Source organism: Glandiceps talaboti, chromosome 22 (assembly GCF_964340395.1).
Source record: "Glandiceps talaboti chromosome 22, keGlaTala1.1, whole genome shotgun sequence".
In the NCBI taxonomy this organism is placed as follows: Eukaryota; Metazoa; Hemichordata; class Enteropneusta; family Spengelidae; genus Glandiceps; species Glandiceps talaboti.
The window spans coordinates 12128480-12153987 of record NC_135570.1 but is presented as its reverse complement, the minus strand read 5'-3'; the positions used below and the strand labels follow the sequence as shown (position 1 = coordinate 12153987).

General features: G+C 37.0%; 3 protein-coding genes across 3 annotated transcripts; 2 read left to right on the top strand and 1 right to left on the bottom strand.

Annotated features, from left to right (window-relative positions):
* Window positions 1–1097: 1097 nt before the first annotated feature.
* LOC144452163 (testican-1-like) lies at window positions 1098–11818 on the top strand. The gene is made up of 11 exons (XM_078143203.1): window positions 1098–1411; window positions 6020–6098; window positions 6528–6624; window positions 6987–7186; window positions 7596–7654; window positions 7928–8036; window positions 8625–8744; window positions 9490–9702; window positions 10046–10123; window positions 10729–10866; window positions 11349–11818. The coding sequence occupies exons 1-11, from the start codon at window positions 1301–1303 to the stop codon at window positions 11405–11407; spliced, it is 1263 nt and encodes a 420-aa protein (XP_077999329.1). The 5' UTR covers window positions 1098–1300; the 3' UTR covers window positions 11408–11818.
* A 925-nt stretch (window positions 11819–12743) lies between these two features.
* On the bottom strand, window positions 12744–15219 carry LOC144452051 (extracellular superoxide dismutase [Cu-Zn]-like). The gene is made up of 4 exons (XM_078143062.1): window positions 15214–15219; window positions 14850–14987; window positions 13616–13879; window positions 12744–12920 (listed from the first exon to the last, which is right to left on the bottom strand). Exons 1-4 carry the CDS (start codon window positions 15217–15219, stop codon window positions 12834–12836), a joined length of 495 nt encoding a protein of 164 aa, XP_077999188.1. The 3' UTR covers window positions 12744–12833.
* A 1678-nt stretch (window positions 15220–16897) lies between these two features.
* Window positions 16898–21266, top strand: LOC144452549 (extracellular superoxide dismutase [Cu-Zn]-like). The gene is made up of 5 exons (XM_078143651.1): window positions 16898–16973; window positions 17738–17853; window positions 18589–18764; window positions 20211–20328; window positions 21171–21266. The coding sequence occupies exons 1-5, from the start codon at window positions 16898–16900 to the stop codon at window positions 21264–21266; spliced, it is 582 nt and encodes a 193-aa protein (XP_077999777.1).
* Window positions 21267–25508: the final 4242 nt, after the last annotated feature.

Sequence of the window (25508 nt, the reverse complement as noted above, 5' to 3'; positions counted from 1 at the left end):
AGGAATTATGGGATCACTTTTTACAAATCGGCTCTCGATGAGTGCTATATTTATAGAAAATAGGATTGGGGAGGGTCACATTTTATTACCATTGATTCTGGGACTGTGTCCTTTTCTAATTCTGACAGCATTTTGTTTTTGAATTACTTTTAACGGGTGGATGGTCATGTTTTAGAGACAGAAGGTTGAGGGAGGGTCATTAGTCAGAATCGGGGGAGGGTCATATTTTATACAACAGCCAAGCCTGATTTACTCAAGCCCTCCCCCTTATAATTACTGTAGGCTCCCTAATACTACCCGCGGGGGAAAAAACACCGATGCGTTTGCTTGACTGACGTGAGCCAAGTAAACACTTAAGACAAAAACACACAAAAAATGGTAAAAACAACAAAACGACTGACATACTTGTAAACTCAACACAGCTGATGTGAGTTCAGGAGAGCTTTTATCAGTTTGTTTGTGTTTATATTATTCTGTGAAATAGTAAAATAACACCACTGTAGTCCTACTCAATGTTATAACATGTAGCATTTAGAGTTATGAGGTGCAAGCTCCTGTGGTGTTTATACTACCATAAGTTACCGACACTAATTATATTATACAGTGAAACTATTTACATATGATATATGTCTATGCATGAAAACCCAGTTTTACCACGAGCAAGCAAACGCACTGGTGTTTTTTCCCGTGGTGTAAGTTCATTTACATATGAAACAGAAATCTCTGATCGTCGTACACTCTATAAGTCGTAAAGTCGCTTATAAGGCAAAAGCAACCTGTAGTAAAAAAAACATCAATATCCAGAAATTACCGATATTGTACACTATGTGATATCAAATGTTCAGCTATATGTTCCGAGAGTTGAAGTCATTTACTAAGAGAAACCAAGTATCTGTCGGTATATACCTGATACTCGATTTTAACGATTGTCAAACTGTCACAGTGAACAGGTATTGAAATGTTTCTAAAACTATATATATAGCCAGCCTGAGCTGACTTGAGAAACAGTCACAGTTCAGTGCTCTTCTACGCTCTACTTGGCCACTGCGATCTACGGTATATCACATTACCGGCCCCGCTTTTCATTAAGTTGTTTACGACTTGGAAAGCCAATGGGAGTCCGGATTTACGTCCTTACATTGTGTGCAAATACGGCTTGTTGATCACTTCAGTTTACGGCCTTTACAAGCATTCAACTTCAAGGACTGCTACTTTAACCACAGCATCTCAACCTGACTAGAGGCTAAATAGAGCGACATTTCAATTTGACCAGCAAGTCTTGGTAACACGTTTATACATCATGAAGTTCAGCATTGCAGTGTGCGTGTTTGTTATTCTGGTGGTGTTCGATGGAGCTAGAGCGGGCCAGAAGAAAAATACAGCCAAGTGGCAGAGTCTAGTGAGGCCAGTGGTAAGCGCACTTTATTGCGTTGCTCTCAGAATCATCTATGCGATATTTTGTCCTGAATTCAAAGTACGATAATTATCCCACGAATGTCTAAAGAATCGGTCTTAATTGTCCAAGACACCTTTCAGGTTTTAAACAAGTGTTACTTTTTTTTATTCGTGTATGAGATTCAGTTAGTTTGTCATATAGACTGATAATATATCGTTTGTACTGTAACATCATGAGTTGAAAGAAATATGCCACTCTGATTTATTATAAATGTAAAACTGGAGTCAAATAGACTAATGCATCCTGATTCCTGTGTAGCAGCTGCAATTTTTTATCATATGTTTACGATCTGTTTTCGATTTTATTAAAACACCTGATACTTTCATTTCGGATTATAATTTATTTACGATGAGAAAACCTTTGGTGAAGAGTACAGTATTAGAATGACGTTCGCTAAAATCGAAAGAAAATTACTATAGATTCTAGTCTTGGCATAAATACAAGGAAGAGTTAATAGTCTTTAAAAGACGTTGGCAAATCATCCTCCGCTTTGATCCCAGTTTACATTTTCGAACCTGAGCAACGGCTTGTTGACATCAAGCGACACCAGACCTTGATAAGTGAGATATCGTCAACTTTGAGATCCATGAAAGAATGGGGGATTGAATATATTCAGAGTTTTTTGTAAACAAAATAGACCGTGGATAGTTACTAATTAGTATCTGTAGTACTACAGTGGCAATCGAGGTTTCGGTTTTCCAAGATAGCCACAAAACTAAAAATGTTGTTGTTCGATGTAGTAGATTACACAAGTGGGTGATAGTGGTTTCTCTGTTCACCGGAGATGAAATCACCTTGTAATCAAACTAGTGTTAACTTTGTACGTCCCCAAAAATGTACACTGCCAGATCATCGAAGTCATCAGAAACGCTACCTGAAATGCATAATTAAACTGATGTCCATTCAACAGATTTACATATCTCAACAATAGTTTTAGTATGCGTCTATCATAATAACTCGAAACTTCGACTGCCTCCGTCGTAATACATCAACGAGATCAGTATAGTTGGACCGTGACGTAGTTTGTAAATATCACTTTTTTCCACCGTAACTTCTGGGTTGTGTTTAAACTCAGTCGAGGGTTTTAACAGCCAAGTACCCCAAATGTAAACATTTTCATTGATGACTGGCGAGTGAAACTTTATTAAAAGGAGTGTGTATACGTAAAGGCGAAATATAAAAGCTGGATTTTGGTGACAGACTATTTGGTAGTGTTATCACAACCAACCAAGTGACGTAAACAAAAATCCAATCTTGTGACAGAAAACACATTACATAAGTCACACAAGGCTAAAGTAACAGGTATGTGTGCATTTGGAGAGTGGTTTTCTATTGTCAGATTCCTCGCTGCAAAACATGACCACCTACTGGTAGCCATCAAAACAACAGTGAATTCAACTATTTGTCGAACGTCAACAAGTGGATGGCGACTGGTCGGCGACCCGTGTTTATCAGAAGGTTATATTTGATCACGTTTCATTAAATTGCATTGTTTTTAATATAGGGATATAATAGCAGTGAAGGACGATTACGTAATCGTAGATAATTAACATCACTTTTTTTAAACCAAATATTTTGTTTATATCCTTGAAAAAATAAAGAAAGGCTGTCAATGTATGTCTCAGATTATTTGACTTCATGTGACATGCGCAGAAGAGAACTGAGGAGTTAAGTAGCCTACACTATTTCTCACTCGACCATACTAGCTTGAGAGTGAATTCTGGTGAACGACAGGTAGCCCAGCGTTTATCCTAAAACAGTGAAACAAAACTATGTCGCTTTGACATCGATAGAACATTAACATATCTGTGTTCGCATCTACACTACGAAAGGTAAATGATACAAAAACAATTGAAAACGAATTTGTATGACAACCATTGGAATACATACATACATACATACATACATACATACATACATACATACATACATACATACATACATACATACATACATACATACATACATACATACATACATACATACATACATACATACATACATACATACATACATACATACATACATACATACATACATACGCACGCACGCACGCACACACACACATACGTACACACATATCGTACTTTTTGATCAGGACTGTTTTACTCGTTACTTTTGCGCGCGCACACAGACACACAGACACACACACACTTTTTGTTTTGGGCATGAGTACACAGATATACGTTTGTACAATGAATGGTGATCATTGACATCTCGACTCTTGTACATTGTATAAGTCCTGGTCATGATGATTTACGTTTACTTTTGATAATAAATGTTTCAAAGTTTGACCTGGTTGACATTATAGGATGTAAAAAGTTTTAAAAATAGTTGGCAAGTAAGACTTCGTTACACTTTACAGACAATAAGTTGGCTGACCCTCTCCAAGTTATTTGGTAAATTGTATTAAAGACACGTGGTGCATAGTGCTGAGTGTGGGAAAATCACGACATACAAAGAACACAGCCTCCGATCCGTGCTTGTACCCTGGTTCAGTAATTGACAGTTTTGTGGTTTCAATGTTTAGGGAAGTATTCTAGTATGTGAATAAAGGGGACACGGATCAACGAATACTTTCTTCCGTGCATCAGTTGTATACAATGCGGTATTGAGTGGAATGCCACGATTTGTAAGTAGGTAAAATAAACCCAATAAAAGACGCCCGGAAAAGGATAACATAGGGCACTTAATGTGAACGGATGTAGTATGTATCTCCCATTTCAATTACTCCCTTTTAATTAAAAAAAAATGCACAGCGTCGTGAGGATGAATAGCTCTTTTTTTATAACTACAATGTGTCTTAAATGTTGAAGTGTACATCTTCCGCTCAGTTTTAGTGTCGCCAGTTAAATTGGTGCCTGGCCATTACTATGATATGCAAGCGACATCTGTCCACCGTTTACAAGGTGACCTTCGGGTGATGGTGTGATCTAGTGTAAGATGGCCTTTACACACAGTGAATGCATACCCTAATGTCTTTCTAATATGTTCCGCTATCTAGAATATCAATCATTTTTTTTATTGAAATGTCTGCACATGTTTCTGTTTTTATCTTGGCGTTGATCGAGGAGAATAAGCTGCAAGTCATTTCCCAATTTCTAACTTTAGACTACTGCACTGTCCTGGAACCAATTCCGTTTAGTGACGTCATCACGAAGCCAGTACACTAAACAATAATGTGTAGCTATAATTATGAGTTTTCTCCGACTCTAGTCTCTGTATATTACTGATTCCCGTGTGTGTGTGTGTGTGTGTGTGTGTGTGTGTGTGTGTGTGTGTGTGTGTGTGTGTGTGTGTACGCGCGCGCGCGCAACTTGTGACTTCTTATGCTCTGCTACAAATTTTGCATCGAGCACTGTTTTCGATCTCGTGTGAGATACCTTTATTAGTCTATAAATCAAATGTTATATATGCACGTGTGGTGTGTGTTTAATTTGCATATCTGTCTCTGAAAGATATGATTTTATATACTGCATATTAGCATAAAAAATTTCCATGGGCCAATATTCGTGTATTCTCACCATGTACATGATATGTCAGTTTCTAGTCAAAGTTGGGTCTAATGTATTAAAATGGCAGAAAGAGGACTGCATCGTAAACTTGTTTGTAGATATTTGCAGTCACGTGGTATCTAGATAAACACTAGAAGATGTATGTCTAACCTTTGAATAACCCAAACTACATGAACTACATAGTATCGGCCTCATTACATACATTACACACAGAGTATAGTCTACCATTCCCATCATGCATCATGTGCACCCCAGTTCATTGCTGTTGTTGCTGTCACCATCCCTCATAAAGATGTTACGTTTAAGGGAGCAAGCATAATTTACGGTGGGGGTGAGAAGAAAATGGGGGGTGCGATGAAAAAAATTAGGGTGCGGAGGGGGAGGGGCTTTAAAATTCAGATGGTCTGAAAGGGAGGGTGAAATATTTTGCTCATGATTTGTAACAAATTATACCTTGGGAGCAGTCGTTTCCCTTGTACATTCCGAAAGCCGCAATTATAAACATATACCCTCTCAATAGTCATGCTTTCTCTCCCCTTCCTCCCTCCCTCGGAAAAATTGCCACCAAAATATTTTCTCCTCACCCCCTCCCCCCCCACACACACACACCGCGCCGCGCCTCCTGACTTTACAATCACAGAATAGCGTTTCTTTAATTGACAGTATGAGAACGTAATATCTAATACGACGAATACCACATTATTACAGATTTGTCCGTTGAAATACGTGTTACTTGGAGCGTTTTCTAAGGCAACCAAGAGTACCATTCTCCTTTTTAGAAAATAAAATGTTATCACATCAAAATGCATGTATTTCTTATTACAGAGGAGAACAAACGGACGGCCACTCTCACAAATTCAAGAAATTAATGCACAGAGTCGCTTTGACTAATACAGGTCTACTTCCCTGATAAAGCGAACATAACGACCGTCACGTCGGCTTCCACAACTTTTAACATACGTGTCATAAAGGTGCCAACCTGCCAGTAAGTCATTTTAATCTAATGGCAGTGTACTTACAATGTATTTCTCTACTTCATTAATTACAGTCAGACAGTGAATCGCTCTATAAAACGCAATGGAAACAGCTTCAGACAGACACAGTCGAAAAGAAGATGAAAGACTATGGTAAGAATGATCTATCCATTCTCGCAAACAGATCTGACATTTCTTCCGCGACACTGTGAAATAACGCCTCTTGGACGGTGCCGTAAAAGGGGGGGGTGGTTTACGACGATGAATGTATACTGATAAAAATTAACTAAATAGTGTTTGTACGATGCATTTTTCTTTTGTTACAATAATTCGTATAGCTAATGTTCCAGGTAAATTCTATTAAAACAACGTCACAGTAGAGTTGTCGTCATGGCAACAATTCTAAGAAACACGATATCAACCCCATGATTTCATATAGAGTAAACTACGTAGAGAGACAGTGAGTGTGATGTACATACATTGTCAAAGTATAAATATAAGATTTTTCATGATTTCGTTTGATTTGATGTGTTAATGTATTTATTATATCGTTGATTCCCGTATTTTGGTTTGGTTTGGTAGACCCGTGCGAAGACGTGAAATGCGGGCACAGCAAAGTATGTTTGGTATTAGAAGACAACACGGCTATTTGCATCAGTAAGACTGCAATGAAACAAAAGTAGGTCTGCTTTCAAATTGACAGCACTTTCGAGCTTGGAAAGTACGAGTTGTAATCGCACGACTTAAAGTAATGACATTACGCAATGCCTCACAGTAAAACACGTGAATGTATAGTAAACAGAATCTACCCAGTTCCTTATGACATCAAAGGATTTCGATGGTTCATAAATCTCGAAAATTTATAACCAGATATGGCTTTTCTGTATACATCTTAGGAATATACTTTTTTCTGAGTTCATCATGAAGGGGACAAACAAATCAAAAAATGCATTTCATCTTCAGTATTATCCAGACACACTGGACACAACAGTTCAGTTAGACAGAGTATGTACAGTAATCGCTTCTTTTGTCTGTATACAGTCACAAACTGCACAGCAAGTTGGTTAAGGAAAAAGCAAAGAAGGGTTGTTCCAAGTGCCCCATCGTACATCCTTACTTTGTATGTGGTACTGATGGAAAAACCTACAACGATGAATGTCATCTTGAACGCAAGGTGTGCATGACTGGAAAGAAAGTGACCAAAGGATGTGATGGCCGTTGTCCATGCAAAGTTGATGAAGGTAGGGGGTAAAAACAACAATAACGACAATCTAGTATGGGTTGAAATGATCAGTTCCTAAACCTGTCTATACTAACTCAATGTCATTGCCAACCAATATGGAGATAATGTATACTTTCTCATCTGTATCCTTTATCAAACTCACACATATGCTCACAGACAGACACAGGCATATACACACGGAAGACATGCATACACACATACAATCACACGAAGACATGCATTCATATATATATATATATATACACACTAAAAACAAATAAACGCAGTAAGTAGCACACATACATACATACATACATACATACATACATACATACATACATACATACATACATACATACATACATACATACATACATACATATAAATTAATATTTTTGTTTTGAAGTGTTTCTCTTTTTTGACTTCAGACGTGGTAAATCTGGATGATGATATTGTGTACACCCAAGACTACCCTGAAGTAGATGAAGTAAGTAAATCAACTGATAAAAGTTAAAGTACCGCAATATAAATTCAGTTTTGTTATGTGATTTTTCTGAGTAAAGATTAAATATTTCCAAACTAACACCATCTCATTCTCGCATTCATATTTTGATAACGATGTAACTGTACACAAGTTTATGGTGGCTCTTCCTTCATGTTGTGTGCGTGAAGCACGTTCATTTTTATCATTGCTGCTTAGTCTTTTTTTTCTAAATGGCATCTGGGTTATATTGCAAAGTTATTCTCGTTGTATTCACAGACTCCAGAGATACCCAAACAGATATTGACCATGACGGATGTATTACCAAACATCAATGAACCACTGGTCGATCCACGACCAAGACAAGATGTTGCAGAACTGACATTTGGTATGTGAAACCTACGAGTTTTAAGCTCGTTTTATTTTCACTGTTTTTCTGCTAATTAGACGATAGCTATTGATGGACAAAACTGTGAAGTATATACTACTATGGACGTCTATGACAATAGATTATAATACTATAGACCCTCCACCAGGTAGTCTGGATGCCAACGTGGTCTCTAACTCAACCACGTCTGTGAGTGGAGGTGTAAATCGTAACGATACTGTATAGGAACTAGACTACCACCAGGAGGGCCTTTGATACTATCTCAGTCTTTAGTGGCCTGGGTTCTATAGTGGTCTGAGATGTGTGGCCTCTTCTGTTGTTGTTGTTACCAAGACTGTTGCCTTAGAAGGTGTTGTCGGTACAGAAGTTGTGAAATTGAATGTTGTGAACTCTGTTTCTACAGTGGTGGGCAAACCAGTTGTAGTAGTAACAGCAGGTTAATACTAAGGGCTGGGTAACAGTACTGTGAAAGATCAAATTGGCGGTTAGGATTGAAGTTGTTGTATGATATCTCACACATAACACCACCGAGGTGCAGAAGCAGATATGTGTCAAACAAGTAACTTGTTCATTTTTCTGTGTTCACAGAATGTACTGCTGATGAATTGGTCGATCTTCCAAGACGTCTTATCGAATGGTTCAGTCTAATGAAAGAAGATGAAGACGAATTGTACAAGAAAAACCCACACAAGGTCCGACCAAAAGCAAGTGAGTAAATCCGTGCACATCTTCTTTAAATATTGGCTTTATTTCTGCATAATTACAAGTACATATTATATAGTACATACTCGACTTAATTGGCATATAATGATTTTATACATAACATAACATAATTTCCAATAACAGTGTTATATTTTGTGAGTGCGCTCTTTGTCGGAGTTCGTTTCTATTGCATTGCTAACCATTGCTGACGGTGCAATATTTGTGAATTGACCATTTATCAAGAACTAAAATATAACACAATTTGCTAAGTTCTCAAAGGTTACTTTTAATACTTGTGTTTATCCCTCCAACGATTACTTGAAAGACGGTCTGTAACCCAAATTTTTTTCCAAAATACTTTCAAAATACCTCCAAACATTTTGAGTAATTATAGATCGATGGTGGCGCACTTGCCATAGAACATGATCGTGCCATAATATCCCAATGGGGCACAATACTCCAAGTTACCTTACAGTCCCATAACATGTATTTGCACACGTCATTCTCTTACACAATCATGTCAGTTTATATAATGTAATTCTATAACCATGGTAACATCAAAATAGAAAGGTCGAGATCGACCTATTGACTGACCGACCGATCGACTGACTGGCTGACTAATAAACTGACCAACTGACTGACTGACTGACTGACTGACTTACCTTTTGATAGTACTTTTTTGGTGTAAATTTCCTGGTAGTAACAACTAATTAAACTTGAACGATCTTGGATCCTTTTTTCTCTCTCTCAGGTATTGAAGTTCTCCCGAAATGTAAGGAATCAACTGCTTGGATGTTTACTAACATGGATGATAACAGAGACTTGATCCTAACGATGAGAGAAATGAAACGTCTGTATGACGATGAGTATGAACTATGTATGGTACCCTTCCTGGATAGTTGTGATCAGAACACAGACCAGAAAATCAGTAGTCACGAGTGGTGCGACTGCTTCCACCAAGACGGTAAAATAGTCTTTACTTTCCAATTCAAACCCCAGAATTGTGTACACAGACGAGAACAACGCGAGAATTTACGATACTTTAATATCCATAGCAAAAACTGTCATAGACCTACAGCAATATCTTATTTGGGCATGTGTTGACTGCCAAACTAAACACTTAGAAGTTTACTTTTGTCTGCCTTTCACCACGATTACGTAAAGTTAGGTTCTTTCATTATCACATCGTGTAAGTGGATGCGATTATAGATAGCACTATTCTTTTGTTCAGGAGTGACGTTTTAATAACTTTATTTGTACACGTCCAAATGTTAATTCTTGCCCAACATTTTATATTTTCCCCATAGATGATCAGCCACCATGTATAACTGCAATGCGTCAAGTACCATCAATGGTCATCATGGGAGCAGTTAAACCATTGCCAGGTATATATATATAGTCATCAATCTTGTCTTACTTGTGGAGTTAGATTTAGACAAGTATTTTTGTATTTTATACAATATATGTATATACGTTCAAATACCTGGTCATTTCAATATAACATTTGTGGTGGTATTAGAGAGGTATTTTTGCCTACTAGTACATACAATACATGTCCAACCACTGATTGTGTCGGTTGTCTAGGTTTTTTAGGTTCTTTCAGTGCGCCCTCATTCACGGATCTTTTAAGTGGCGAATATAGTCACTATTTAAAAGTTGACTCATTGACTTTTCATATCTAAATGAAACGGTGTCGTCATATTTGTAAGCAGCTGAAACTCGTCGTTGATGGCGCTCTTTTGCTCCACCATCACAACAACGAATTGTTCGGGCTGGCATTACACTACGAACACTGACGAACACAAACTATGTATCTAGTACAGTTTGCATATTACTGTAAACAAAACTAAAAACTAACAGATTGGACATTTTACAAAGGGTTGTTAGAGGCTTAGGATAGCTATTTGAGTATTTTTTTGCACATACTGACACAAAGTCCAAATGGCTGGCATCTTCTAAAATGACAAATTTTGATTGATTTTAATATTAGGTGCCTTCATCCCTGCCTGTGATGAAATGGGTTTCTTTGCTGGAGTGCAGTGTCATAGTAGTACAGGTTATTGCTGGTGTGTTGATAAATATGGTACTGAGTATGAAAATACCAGAGTCCATGGCGAACCTCCGTGTGGTAGGTAACAATATGTGAAACCGTTTGATGTGTAGGCTTGGTATATTTCTTAACGGGCAAATACGAATGAAAAGTAAAATAAAAAAAACACCGCCATTGCATTTGCTTAAACTTGTTTTTGCGTTTACATGCATGACTAATTTACAAACGCAGACTTGGTGCACATTGTTCCACCTTGTTGTTTTTTCACATAGAAAATTACACTAAGGTTGTCTTGTAAATTAAAATTCCAAAATGAATACTCATTTATAAAATTTGTTTATTTATTTATTTATTTATTTATTTATTTATTTATTTATTTATTTATTCATTCATTCATTCATTCATTCATTTATTTATTTATTTATTCATTCATTCATTCATTAATTCATTAATTCATTCATTCATTCATTCATTCATTCATTCATTCATTCATTCATTCATTCCTCTTCCCTATGGCCATTTACACACTTGACACATTTTCCATTTTGTATTCTCTACAGATGAAATCATAGACGATACCGAAACGGATGATGGGATCGAGGAAGGTTCTGGATTCTAAACTCAAATTTGAATTCGTCGACAACAACAACAACAACAACAACAACAACAACAACATTGTTACTACAATGTTTTAATTTCAAGATATTATTTTTACTTAATATATCCGCTATTACGTCATTATAAACATTTTATGTTTGAAACGTTTTGTGAACTCGAGGTCTCACAATAAAAAAAGTACCTGGACTATAATTCTGAATTTATAAGTAATAACAATGTAGATTTGTAGCTAGGTAGGATGAGAGTGTGTTGATCACACAACTTCGACGCCAGCCAACAGGAACTTTCAACGGCAAGAACGACAACGAAAGGCATATATTTGTACTTAGTTATACTAATTTCTCAAACGGGTGATTTTATAAATAAAACTGTGATGACAACATTTTTACCTCTCTGATTTCCTTCAGTCATTCATGTGATTACGAATACATATGTGTATATCTTAGATGTTATAATGGAACTGCAGGGCTGAGTTGGGGGTGGGGGGGGGGTTGAATGATGCTTAAGAAGTAATCTTGCTTTAAACGTCCCAAAAAACATGAAACATCTTTCGAACCGCTTGAAATATGTCTCGAACATTTTCTTCGTTTAGTATATGTGTAGTGGATGAAGGAACTAATTTATAGTGGAATTCATCTCATACAATTAGATGTTATTCCCCAATATTTGTCTTCATTCAGCCAAGGAAAATACGAGTGACCTAAGGGGCCTTGTCACTATGAGTTGCTAGACTCGTATTGACAACCCTTTAGGTCACGAGTATCTATCGTATTAGTCTCGGTTACAACTCAGACCACTAACTAGTAGTGGTCTGAGGTTACAAGCAGAGCTGGGGTTGTAGCCCTCAACGGCAAGAGACTGGGTAACCGAGACTATTATCATATTTGTCAGACATGTACTACTCGAAATATTTTTCAATAGGGAACTTGCAAACCCGCCATGTTGAATGTTGCATCATGGGAAATGTGATAATAAATACTAATAAATTAGCATTGTAAACAATGTTGTTACATTATTTATAATCAATTCATAGTCCCTCTGATCTTTGTGGGAGGTTTATATTATCAGTAGCTCCAGATTAGGTATTACGATAACCACAGATAATCCCATAGTCCTTTGCGTCTGAGCATGCTCAGTTTGGATTGCAAGTTCCCTATTGTGGTAATATGACAGCTTTGGAATGTATTAAATCAACATGCCATTACCAATAGACCTTTACAATTCGACTTTATTTGAGACTATTAGTGTTACTAAGGTAACTGAAAAGTCGGCAAAAATGTCTCACCATATGCAAAAAAATGATGTTGACATTTTATTACAATCAAATTACATCAGAATTGTCCTAATACTAGTATTAGTTGTCACGTGGAAGTATACTTCCATGGTTGTCATTTCGAAGCGATGGTAATGATATATTCAGCCATGGTTTACCAGAATACTGAATCGACGAATCCAATCACACAACATGCTATATGTTCACCACAATTACTGTTATCAACAGGACACCGATGAAGCTGTAACCATAACAACAAAATACATATTGGGTATCATTTTGGTTAAAAGCGATCTTTATTCGGAATGATAACGATATTGCCCTCGATAGCAAATGTTATCGTGAACTGTTACTATGAGGTTTCAAGGGTGAAAATGAACTTTGTTGCTAAAGTAACTCTCAAACAGTGTCTTCATAATCTTTCCAATGACTTCCATACTAACTCTAGTATTCTTTGACCGCTGCGGCGCGGCGCTGACATGCACAGTACTCCGCTAGAGTTTGGAATAGCCGCAAGCTACTAGAGCAAGCAACCAACTACATAGCATTGATCATAACATAATTATGAAATAATGTGTGGAAAAAAACACTGTATATTCATCATGGAAGCACTGAGATTCATACACAAGTTCTCTTCTTCCACTTTTGATTGAGACACAGACATGTTTCAAACAAATCACTTGTCCTTCTTCAGTGTCTAACTTGTCTGGTGGAATGATCCAAATTCGCTGAAGGTGTTGAGTAACCAGAGGTGTGGAAATAACCACAAAGTGCTGCGGTCAGTACTAAGCTTAAGGATTGCATATTCAGTTTCGTTTATTTAGTTCTCCCATCACTGTAAGATATATTATAACATCCACAGTACATCTATCAGGTATCTCTGTATCACTGTATGCGTACACGCGTGTATCACGTGATCGGAAAAGTTTAACTCACCATAAAGGATCTTCCAATCAACGACTGGTGTCCAATCAGCGTCCAATCATTACTCAGTATTTCGACGGCACTGATACCGTCATCTTCTACAACCAGATCAAATCTTGGATTGGGATCCAATAAACCTTCTCCCAAAGAATCACATATGTCACTCAAGTCTCCATATTCATGTGCAGATATGTAATATATTTGTTCTTCGTCTATTTGTGTTGAATTCAAACCATGGATCGTGATGTTCAATTCAAGTGGACCTGAATGTACTAACTAGAAATAATATGATAACTTAAATACATATCCGATTAGTCCTTTCATTTATATTTTGTTTAAGGAAAAAGAAAAAAAGAAAGTTTAAAAGAGGCAACTAACATAAAAAAGGAAAGATTGAAAGGGGTGGATCATTGCCAAAAGTTACAAAAAGAAATCCCTAACTGGTCATTCTTACCATTCATGGGTAAATGAGTGATCTAGACAACATCTACTATACTAGTACAGACCGCATAATGTAAATTTCACATCAATGTTAGTAACATATATATTCTTTGTACGTGTTGGGATGTACACTTTAGTCTTCACTTTTATCAAGTTCACTATTCCACAGCTAAAAATCCATATGTCTGTGGCTGAATTGACCTGTCACATGCATGCAGCAGGCCTGACAGTTCAGGCCTGCCACAGATCTAATTCTATTTCCCTACACAGGCCCCGTTGGTCATACCTGTACCAGGCCCTGTTGGTCATACCTGTACCAGGCCTGCCACAACCCCCTTTCAGATATGATAAATGTTAGCTGCGTCACTTACATCAATTAGAAGGTTGATATTATTGACAATTTCGAGACAAGCTAGGCCACCCCCCCCCCCCCAATTTTTAAATCATATTGTTGTCCCCTTGGACTAGGCTGTCATTTTTTGTTGGTGGGATGATGATTGACAACATGGAAGTACAGGGACACGTGTTATTGCTTAGATTGTTGTTTTCCTAAGGAAATTATCATACGAATTCTGCTACTGCAAATGTATTAATATACAACGTGTAGTAGATAATTTTCTTTTCATAAAGAAATACATTCAAGTCAAAACGTTGTTATATTTAGCCTGTAGACAAGGAAAACAATAATTCAAAGAAATACTACGCGTCCCTGTGGATGGAGGCATACTAGACCTGCCGTCCTAATATTTCAAATATGTATATTCATATACGACCAAGATGAGTGAATGACGTCACTTTAACTTACACTTTCTCGCATCCGTATTTTGCCGCCAATCTGCAGCAAAGATGAATCTAGTTGTCCGGTGAAGTCCACTTGTATATCCGGTCTTAGTTCACAGTAACCATAGCGATAAGGATCGTTATCTGTATGCAAATACAGAGTCTTTATACAGGCAAAACAGACCACATACATAATTTATGAGTATTTTTTAATAGTTGTACGAAAATAACAACGGTATACATGTGCTGGTGAATAACAACCTATACAATACCAATGTTGGAATAATGTTTGTTTGTGTTATATTTAAAAACAAAACAAAACCAAAAAAAAAAAAAAAAAAATCGTCACATTACGTCACTGGTGGCATGTGACATTTTGGACAACTTACCTTCATAGAAAGATAAAACGGGAATGGTAACAAGTGTACAGATTTGAAAAACTATATGAAACAAATTTGTTGACATCTCGATGTACTATCGGTGTGAACGTCAGCCAAAGTTGGTCTGCATGCAACTGCAACTTCACCGTTACATACTTCTAACAATATTTAATATCAAACGCAGCGGTATAACGACAATATTTCTACCAGCATATATCACTTACATATGATGTCATCCAATTATTACAACAGTGTTTAGTACCCGGATGTCCCAGAAACGTTCATAGAAATGAAGGTGCCCTCATTTCCACTAATCTGACATGTCACGTGTACTTGTAAGAGTGACGTCATTAAACAACTATAGCGTACATCAAACGACGACCGACAAACAGCCTAGATCGTCTTGTTTCAATATACACATTCAGTCAAGCATTCGCAATACAAGTTTTCAGTTTTGTTATTTACTGTTTCGATAATTTAAAGTTTCTGTTACAGCTGTTTATATCATAATTTAGCTTCAGTGGTTCATAAACACCACCCTCATCTATCAGACAAGGAGTCTAGTTTGTAAATATTTCTGAAAGGTTTTAATTTTTATACTTTATTTTACAACGTCTTCTCTTACTAGCTCTTCTAATGTCTGATATGGTAACTTTAAGACGAAGTGCTGAAGAAATTACAGACAGACAGACAGACAGACAGACAGACAGACAAGCAGACAGACAGACAGACAGACAGACATATAGATAGATAGATAGATAGATAGATAGATAGATAGATAGATAGATAGATAGATAGATAGATAGATAGATAGATAGATAGATAGATAGATAGATAGATGGATGGATGGATGGATGGATGGATGGATGGATGGATGGATGGATGGATGGATGGATGGATGGATGGATGGATGGATGGATGGATGGATGGATGGATGGATGGATGGATTAATGGATGGATGGATGGATGGATGGATGGATAGATAGATAGATAGATAGATAGATAGATAGATAGATAGATAGATAGATAGATAGATAGATAGATAGATAGATAGATAGATAGATAGATAGATAGATAGATAGATAGATAGATAGATAGATAGATAGATAGATAGATAGATAGATAGATAGATAGATAGATAGATAGATAGATAGATAGAAGGACTGACGAACTGACGGCTAGCTGGAGAGGTAGGTGGGTGGGTAGGTAGGTAGGTAGGTAGGTAGGTAGGTAGATAGTAGGTCGATCGATCAATCGAGTGATTGGTTGACTAGGATGCCAACGAAATTCAGGATGCCCGCATCGAGGACTACTGGCATTAGTCATGATGACGTCATATTTCATGACAATTGTAGTTTTGCCTAATTGACTAAATACCATGTCATGTAGATTAAGTCAAACAATTAAACAATTAAAGCTTGTATTAATTGCTAATGATTCAAAATTATGATTACAATGTTCATGATGTTTTAAACTTTAACAAACACTTAATTATCTCATACAAATTTTGGACGTACTTTACAATAACCCAACAAAAAGTGATGGTGCATGCAAAAATGCATAATTCTGGTTAATGATGACAAAATAAAAATGTTAATGAGTATTTTCAGACGCATGCACCAATCGTGTTTTGCAGTTACTGTATCACTTGTATTTGTATAGACTGTAAATCGCTGTTGGTGCACGTAAAAAGATGGTGCGACGCTACATAAATATTGCCGTTCTACTTCTAATTCTAACCACGAGTACGTGTTTTGCTTCGAAACATGGTAAGACTATTTGCTTATACGATGCGAAAACACGTCATAGATATTGAATTGAACAACGAAAATGCAATATTTGTGAAACAGATGATATTGAGAATGGGTGTCATTTTATTTGTGTTTGCAAATTAACATGGATCCGAGATTTATTAGACAACCTTCGTACTATAAATTTGATATTTTACTAGTATACTTCTAGAAAACAAAGATCGTGAATGATCCAATGTTGCATTTCTGCTTTTCAGGGAAGAGAAAATGTACTCTTGTTTTGTTTCTCTGTCGATGCGGCCTATTTGTTGGAAACTTATTTGTATCACAGGTCTATGGCCAAAGTATAGAAATACATGTAGAATATACGACAACACGTATCATAGGTAATATGCATATAGAGGAATTAAGCGAGCCATGTGTAAAATGCAAAAAGAGGGGTTCTCCTCAGGGAGACGGGTAAAGTTACTGAATTCCTTACCTTGTAACCTGTTTTTGTGGGACTTTGCAAGATATGTTGTAAACATGATGGTGGGAATCAAAGCAGATAATTTTAGTTAATAATACAAACATTTTACTCATATATAAGCCAACTTCTTACATGACCACCAATCTGTTTGAAATTTGATGGAGAATCCATTCATTATATCTACTGTACTTCACGTTTAAAAGAGTTTCTCCTTTTGTCATACTACTTGTATATATTACGTTGCATGGCTTGGTAACACTTTGGCATATTTTCCAGGCTAACTTAACTGATATTAGATAATGTGTATTTCCAGGTGGAATATTTCATTATGCCTTCTGTGGTATGCACTCGAATCTTCGAGTGGACGAAGACACTGGACTGCCAAACTTGTTTTCAAGTATCAGTGGCAACGTACAGATGAGACAGCCGGTACGGGTTAATACATGTATATCTGCCCTTGTCAACAATGTGCATCCATCCATCCATCCATCCATCCATCCATCCATCCATACAATACATACAATACATACATACATCCATCCATCCATCCATCCATCCATCAATCCATCCATCCATCCATCCATACATACATACATACATACATACATACATACATACACACACACACACACACACGTACGTACGTACGTACGTACGTACATACATACATACATACATACATACATACATACATACATACATATATTGCTTTGATTTGTTATCAGTGATGCTGTTGTTGTTGTTGTTGTTGTTGTTGTTGTTGTTGTTGTTGTTGTTCCTCCGGACATTGCTATTTTAGCCTAAAAAGTTTTCTCAAGTATTTTGTGAAAAGTGACAAGTAAGTTGTGACGTCATATGCATAGAGGAAAACGAGTAGTTGTGACGTCATACTGGTATTAAATGGACAATGTCTGTGATATTTTCCCCAAATATATCGATATATTCTTATCTTGTGTACCAATCCTTGCACACCATCTTTCAGACTCAGACTGCCAAAATCAGGACCTGTATACCTGTATTCTATTAAAATGCTTTCTTGATGTAAAGATTAAGCAGTGCCTACTCCATGACAATCCTAAAGTAATAATGAATAAGAGGTATACTCTGATACACGCTCTCCTGTGAGAAATAATAACCTATTTGAATTTCTATTTTCGTCATCAGATCTTGCGTCCACTGTTTCCGGCCGATTATTTCCCCGTTGAATTTCGGTTACATCTGACTGGTTTTAACACCTCTCTTGATATCGAATACATGTTCCATATTCATGAATTCGGAGTTATCTACGAAGGGAGTTGTGATTATACGGGTGAACACATTCCTGCTATAGAGGACAACAAGTAAGTCATGACGTCAAAGCTATAGAGGACAAATAAGTTGTGACGTCATAGCTATAGAGGACAACAAGTAAGTTGTGACGTCATAGCTATAGAGGACAACAAGTAAGTCATGACGTCACAGCTATAGATTACAACAAGTTAGTCGTGACGTCATATCTATAGCGGACAACAAGTAAGTATAGAGGACAAGTAAATTGTGACTCGGATGTCATATGCATAGAGGACAACAACATAGAGGACAAGTTGTGACGTCATATGCATAGAGGACAAGTAAGTTGTAACGTCATATGCATAGAGGAAAACGAGTAGTTGTGACGTCATACTGGTATTAAATGGACAATGTCTGTGATTTGTTTCTCGAATAAATCGATATATTCTTATCTTGTGTACCAATCTTGTTTACAAACTTGTGACTCGCTCACAAGGTGATGTTGTGAAAGCGGCTAGGTTTCTTTATTTACCTCTATTTGTATCATTAATTTTGTTTTGTTCCGGTTGATCGCCGTAGAGGTAAATAAGACACCCAACCGCTTTCACAACATCAGATTTTAATCAGATTGTTTACAGTTTAGCTCTGAGATGTATTTTATTAGGGCATAGTAATTTAGGACCAGTCTCACTTTCTAGGACGCTTTGCTCTGCTTTGCTCACACTTTGAATAACGTTTTCTACCACGCCCTCTATCAACTTAAGAATTGATTACGTGAATTCATGTCAAGCCCAATGTGTTGTGCATTAATTATAAACATTTAGATATAGTGGGTACGAGTTTAATACAGACTTCCATTCCAACACATGTACACTATCAATGATATCTCTGCAGCATAGCATTCAAGTTCATCTCTATTCATCTAAAATTTGCAATCAACTGTTACAAGTTTAGTCGTTTCGAACCCTAAAAATGACGACATTGACACTATTAAATGAAGCTCGGTGATTGTATCGGTCCGATGTACGGGATGTGGTACTGACTATGTCAGAATCACATCCCATTACTCTGCAAGCAGGACTATATGATTGTGTACTCGTAATATCCTGATAATGCTAAGGGTATAAACTCAGTTAGTCTCTCTGACAGGTTTCTTCAACAAAATACAGTCGTACGTAGTTGGATTATTCACTTATAGTTGTAAAAGTTCGGTGTAACATAAACTACACACTTCTTTAATCAATGTTAGTTTCCTGTACAACTTTTGTTTCGATGTCGTGACAGCCACCGTGTTGACTGACAGACTAACAACGTATTCAGGAAGAGTAAAATATTATCTTCGTCCAAAATTCATCATAAAACTAGGTGAATTATCGAGTACGAAAGTTATGTTTTTGACACGTGATGAGCTTAGTTATTGTTTTACAGTGTAGAGTATACAGTTTGTAATTGTGTGTGTTTTACAGTATAGAGTATACAGTTTGTAATTGTGTGTGTTTTTTCTACTACCTTTGTAGACTAGCTGGTGTGTTGAGATCATTGCATCCTGATAAAAATGGCGCTGTAATTTTGGAATATTCTCATGATGGAAGAAACCTTGTAGGACCGTTTCCATTAATTGGACGTTCACTAGTTGTAAGTGATTATTTCTTAAAATGAATACTGTCATTTGAGTTATTTATAACTGTGAACGAGCGAACGAACGAACGAACGAACGAACGAACGAACGAACGAACGAACGAACGAATGAATGAATGAATGAATGAATGAATGAATGAATGAATATACATTTGTGTCTATGTATGTATGTATGTATGTATGTATGTATGTATGTATGTATGTATGTATGTATGTATGTATGTATGTATGTATGTATGTATGTATGTATGTATGTATGTATGTATGTATGTGTGTATGTATGTATGTATGTATGTATGTATGTATGTATGTATGTATGTATGTATCTATAAATGTATATATGCATCTATCTATCTATCTATCTATCTATCTGTCTGTCTATCTGTCTGTCTGTCTGTCTGTCTATCTATCTATCTGTCTGTCTGTCTGTCTGTCTGTCTGTCTATCTATCTGTCTGTCTGTCTGTCTGTCTATCTATCTGTCTGTCTGTCTGTCTGTCTGTCTGTCTGTCTGTCTGTCTGTCTGTCTGTCTGTCTGTCTGTCTGTCTGTCTGTCTGTCTGTCTGTCTGTCTGCCTGTCTATATATCTATCTGTCTATTATATATATATCTATTATATTATCTATCTATGTATGTGTATGTAAATAGATTATAATATATTAAAACATGATATATTATGTAATATGACAATATATAATGTAGTAGTAGTAGGATTTGTTTGATATTTTCCTCAGGAATATAGCGATCTATTTAAGCAATAATACGTGTTCCTGTGACGTCAATTGTTAATGCTAATACGTAATTTGCATATTTTCCTGTTTTTCTTTTGTACTACTACAGATACATGGAGATGGCACGAGTGATATTGAAATGAAATACAACAGTACTCGTCTAGCGTGTTGCATTATTGGTGAAAGTAGTGGTAGTAATTGGTAAACGTAGTGGTAGTCATTGGCAACAGTAGTGGTAGTCATTGGTAACAGTAGTGGTAGTCATTATGGTAACAGTAGTTGTAGTAATTGATGTGAAGGTAATGTCGTCTTGTCTTCCCTCCTCGCAGTACAGGATATACTGGTACTTCAAAAAGTTTGCTTTCATATCAATACTGTTACTAATTTGTGGTGCTAGCTGTAAACTATTATCCCCAATAAACCACTGAATTATATATTGCAATAAATGTGTCTGTCTTTAAAATGGAGAATGAAATAAGAAACCGGGTCTCAAACTGCTATATCATTATAGTGGCCTGATATGAGGTTTGATGTAGTGCAACCTGTTCGTGGTTTGAGGTTTGATGTTGTGCAGTCCGGTACCGTTAGTCATTAGTTGTCATGGTAATCTTGGGCACTTATGGGAGATTCTCTTTAAAAAAAAACCTTGTGCTGTTACTAGAACGTCAATATTCAATGTGTTACTCTGTGGTCCGTGTACATGTATTCGTACGTTACTTCTCAGAAGCCGCCCCAGATCTTAGACAAGTTTTTAGCTGTTTTCATTAGTCCCTAAATCCAATTCAAAACTAGTTCAACTCGAGACCCACTCCAGTCCGAATTCTAGCTCTTCCTTTGCGTTTATTACGCATGCTCTATTATAATAATTTTACATATCTTAGTTTCTACCGGACCTACAATGGTTATATTAAAATCAATAATGGATAATCAAATCTGAACGCATGCCAAAAGATTACGATACTCATACTTGTGTCACCAAAGAAACGTAAACAGTGTAAATAGTTTGTCTAAATAAACATGTTTTTCAGTTAACCTTCAAAAATATCACGTAATGTTATCATAATACATGAAATACTATGATTTGTTGTCATAAAAGCGTTTGTCACTCAAATGACTAAAGTGTCTATCAAACTTGATATGAGTAATAAAAAAAGAAACGAGAATTAGCCTTGTAACAATATTGTTCATTGTTTCCATCTTTTAGACGTATGTATGTTGTTGTACTAGTTGAAATGTGTATGTGGCTTAGGGACTCCATCGTCGTAAACCACAGCCTCTTTTACGGCACCGTTCAAGACGCACTGCATCTTCGTATACCACAGCCTCTTTTACGGCACCAAGACGCACCACTGAGAGGCTAGGTAGCTTCAGCCGAGATGTGTGCTCTGGCTTGCGAAACCCTTCAGTAAATTATAAGTGTGTGTGTGGTTGGGGGGGGGGGGTGAAGCCCAGGTTGTTGTGTAAAATGTGACTTCCCGACTTTATTTTTCAACTACTGCCCTCCCTCAATTTCCTTTCTTGAAAACCTGACCATCCCCGATAAATATTTCATAAAATATGAATTACAATGTTGTCAAAAGGGACACTGCTGCCAGAATCAATGGTAAGGACTAGATCCCACCGCTGCCACCAGATTTATAATTTTAAAGACATTGGTCATCATTTACCGCTACTACCAACACAGTGTGGAGGCACTACATTAATTAATTAATTAATTTCTGTGTTTGATGACAGAACTGAAGGCCATCTGTCCGTAAGACTAAGTCATAGATGAGTGCACTACTGACATTGTCTGGACTAAGGTCAACATCCCTGCTCTACACATTATTTCCAATATCTTATCACACTGTTTCCCCTTCACTCCTGTGAGACCCACTCCTCTCCTCACATCACAACTAAAAACTTATTCACTGCACAGTTGTCAGCAGGGAGTGTTCTGGTATTACCATGATTACTGTACAATGGTGGCATTGGTGGGATGTGGTAGATGTGACAGCGGTGGCAGCTGTTGGATATGTAAATCACAAAATATTACAAACGTGCGTTTATACAAACAGAGGGAGATATTAAAGCAGACACACACATCGTCTTGGCTATCGACTGCCTCATGATTAAATATATGATGGGTAGATATGAAGCACTAAGTGTTGCGCGGCAAAATATTTTGCAATTTTACAAGGTAAACGACTGTTTCTGAGGTTTAAATTTTGTTCAGAGCCAGTTTTACTCTTCAGTGATATTATCTGCCTCTGTGTATGTGTACCTCCATCAATACACATACAAAAACATTTACTGCCACCTTTGAACTTCATTTTTTTAGCTCCCTTCCCTCCCCCTCCTTTGCGACAACCCCCAATTTGTTTTATGTCCACACATTCCTCCCCAGGCCCATGCCATAAATTCTGACTACAGTCTTATGTGTGTATGTGTGTTTTTTATTAACTTTGGGACGTGATATTGATGACATGATAGGCTTACATACTAAATATGGCGGAAATTACTAAACCATGCACGTGTCTCTCGACTACAGGAACTCCGTGTTATAACATTTCCCGTTTAAATTCACTTCCTGAATCCCGTTCTTTCTCCATTGCTACTTCCGTGCCATTAGGTTTCCTTTCCATCAATTGATATTTGTTTCTGCGTGTGTGATATAGCCTTGGCAAGACTGTTCTAGCCATCTGTTTATGTTACGAAATAAAAATAAGTCTGTTAATATCAGGGCTACTTCAATTTTTTAGTGATGGGCATACACCTTCACTGCTGGACTACATTCCCAACTTTATTTTAAAATCATGTATTTTATTGATATGTTCTGAACAGTACAATTATGCATTTGAGTTAATTCCATATTATATAATGTTTTCTTATATACAGTGCTTTGGCTCTGATGATGCATACAAGATTGGATTGAGAAACAGTTACGTTGTTGCATATCCAATGTGCATTATTAAGGGAACAACCAGAATATGACAGGGGGAGGTCGCTGAGAGAAATCATTAATGAGGGCCATGAATTTCTGGTTGTCTGAAAGGGGAACTTTAGATATTTTGCTCCCTATCTGTGTTTTTAAAAAAAGACAAATTAAACTTCGGGAGCAGTCTTTTTTTTAATAAAGACTTGAAGTGTACATTAATTTTCAATTCTTGCAGCTATGACACAACAAAATACACTTCATAGCCGGATAATAGGAAAATTGCTTCAACACTGGTAGTATATTCAAGTATTGTGAAACTTTCACCATCGAAGGTGTCCCTTCCCAATCAGTAATGGAAGTGTACCCTCCCAACCAGTAGTCACCGTGGTGACAATGGAGGTGTACCCTCCCAACCAGTAGTCACCGTGGTGATAATGGAGGTGTACCCTCACAACTAGTAGCCACCATGGTGATAATGGAGGTGTACCCTCCCAACCAGTAGTCACCGTGGTGACAATGGAGGTGTACCCTCCCAACCAGTAGTCACCGTGGTGATAATGGAGGTGTACCCTCCCAACCAGTAGTCACCGTGGTGATAATGGAGGTGTACCCTCCCAACCAGTAGTCACCGTGGTGATAATGGAGGTGTACCCTCCCAACCAGTAGTCACCGTGGTGATAATGGAGGTGTACCCTCCCAACCAGTAGTCACCATGGTGATAATGGAGGTGTACTCTCCCAACCAGAACTCACTATGCTTTTTTTCTGGCCTAAAAAGTTCAAATAAAGTAAATTTGGATTTTTAAACCGATACAGCAGAAGTATTAGTGATATGTATTTTCATTATGGAACGAGGCAAGACAAAATTAGGCCTGGTAAGCCCTCATAAATTGTGAACATTCAGTCGGCAAAACTTAAACAAAAATTCAGAAAAAAATATATCAAGGGTTCAAGTGCAAGTAATAAACATATACAAGTAAGTAACGATCAGCTACTAGGTGAGAGAACTCAGTAAAATTATTGAGAGGCAAGTTACTTGAATGGTGAAATACTATAAAAGGTTTAGTAATGTCGAAAATAGCTCAGACCACAATAAAAATATAATGGCCTGGGAAAAATAGTGACCAATAACAACATACTCAATATCTTTCTTGCATTGAAAGATAATGAAATATGTTTTTAAAATTAATAAATTCACATTTATTAAACCATAGCTGTACAGTGAATGATCATGAATGGATCCAGGGAGTGACGACCTCCCTCTCGCTCTCCCAGCGTTGTCCATTTGATCACTCCATGCAATGCAACTGCTGTCACGGTACGGTGTAAACGTAGACATTAACTTTATCATAGCATAACAAATTTTATTGGTTGTGTTACTCATACCAAACCCAAACTTTTCATGTGAGCCAACTACGGAAAATCGTGGAGGGACGAATGGTATAGTAACACATCCCTGTACACAAATAGCGTGGTCCAATGACCTTGCCCCGGGGTCAGTGTGCTCGATCATCAACATCACATATCATCA

What these genes read in the sequence shown, in the direction of transcription:
- LOC144452051 (XM_078143062.1), bottom strand. An exon ending in AAATACGGATGCGAGAAAGT is followed by an intron (nt 13,880 to 14,849) that starts GTAAGTTAAAGT and finishes TATTATTTCTAG; the next exon opens with TTAGTACATTCAGGTCCACT. An exon ending in TGATTGGAAGATCCTTTATG is followed by an intron (nt 12,921 to 13,615) that starts GTGAGTTAAACT and finishes TTATGGTTACAG; the next exon opens with CTTCATCGGTGTCCTGTTGA.
- LOC144452163 (XM_078143203.1), top strand. Translation starts at nt 1,301, where the DNA reads ATGAAGTTCAGCATTGCAGTGTGCGTGTTTGTTATTCTGGTGGTGTTC. An exon ending in AAAGAAGATGAAAGACTATG is followed by an intron (nt 6,099 to 6,527) that starts GTAAGAATGATC and finishes TTGGTTTGGTAG; the next exon opens with ACCCGTGCGAAGACGTGAAA. An exon ending in TCCATGCAAAGTTGATGAAG is followed by an intron (nt 7,187 to 7,595) that starts GTAGGGGGTAAA and finishes TTTTGACTTCAG; the next exon opens with ACGTGGTAAATCTGGATGAT.
- LOC144452549 (XM_078143651.1), top strand. Translation starts at nt 16,898, where the DNA reads ATGGTGCGACGCTACATAAATATTGCCGTTCTACTTCTAATTCTAACC. An exon ending in GTGTTTTGCTTCGAAACATG is followed by an intron (nt 16,974 to 17,737) that starts GTAAGACTATTT and finishes GTGTATTTCCAG; the next exon opens with GTGGAATATTTCATTATGCC. An exon ending in ACGTACAGATGAGACAGCCG is followed by an intron (nt 17,854 to 18,588) that starts GTACGGGTTAAT and finishes TTTCGTCATCAG; the next exon opens with ATCTTGCGTCCACTGTTTCC.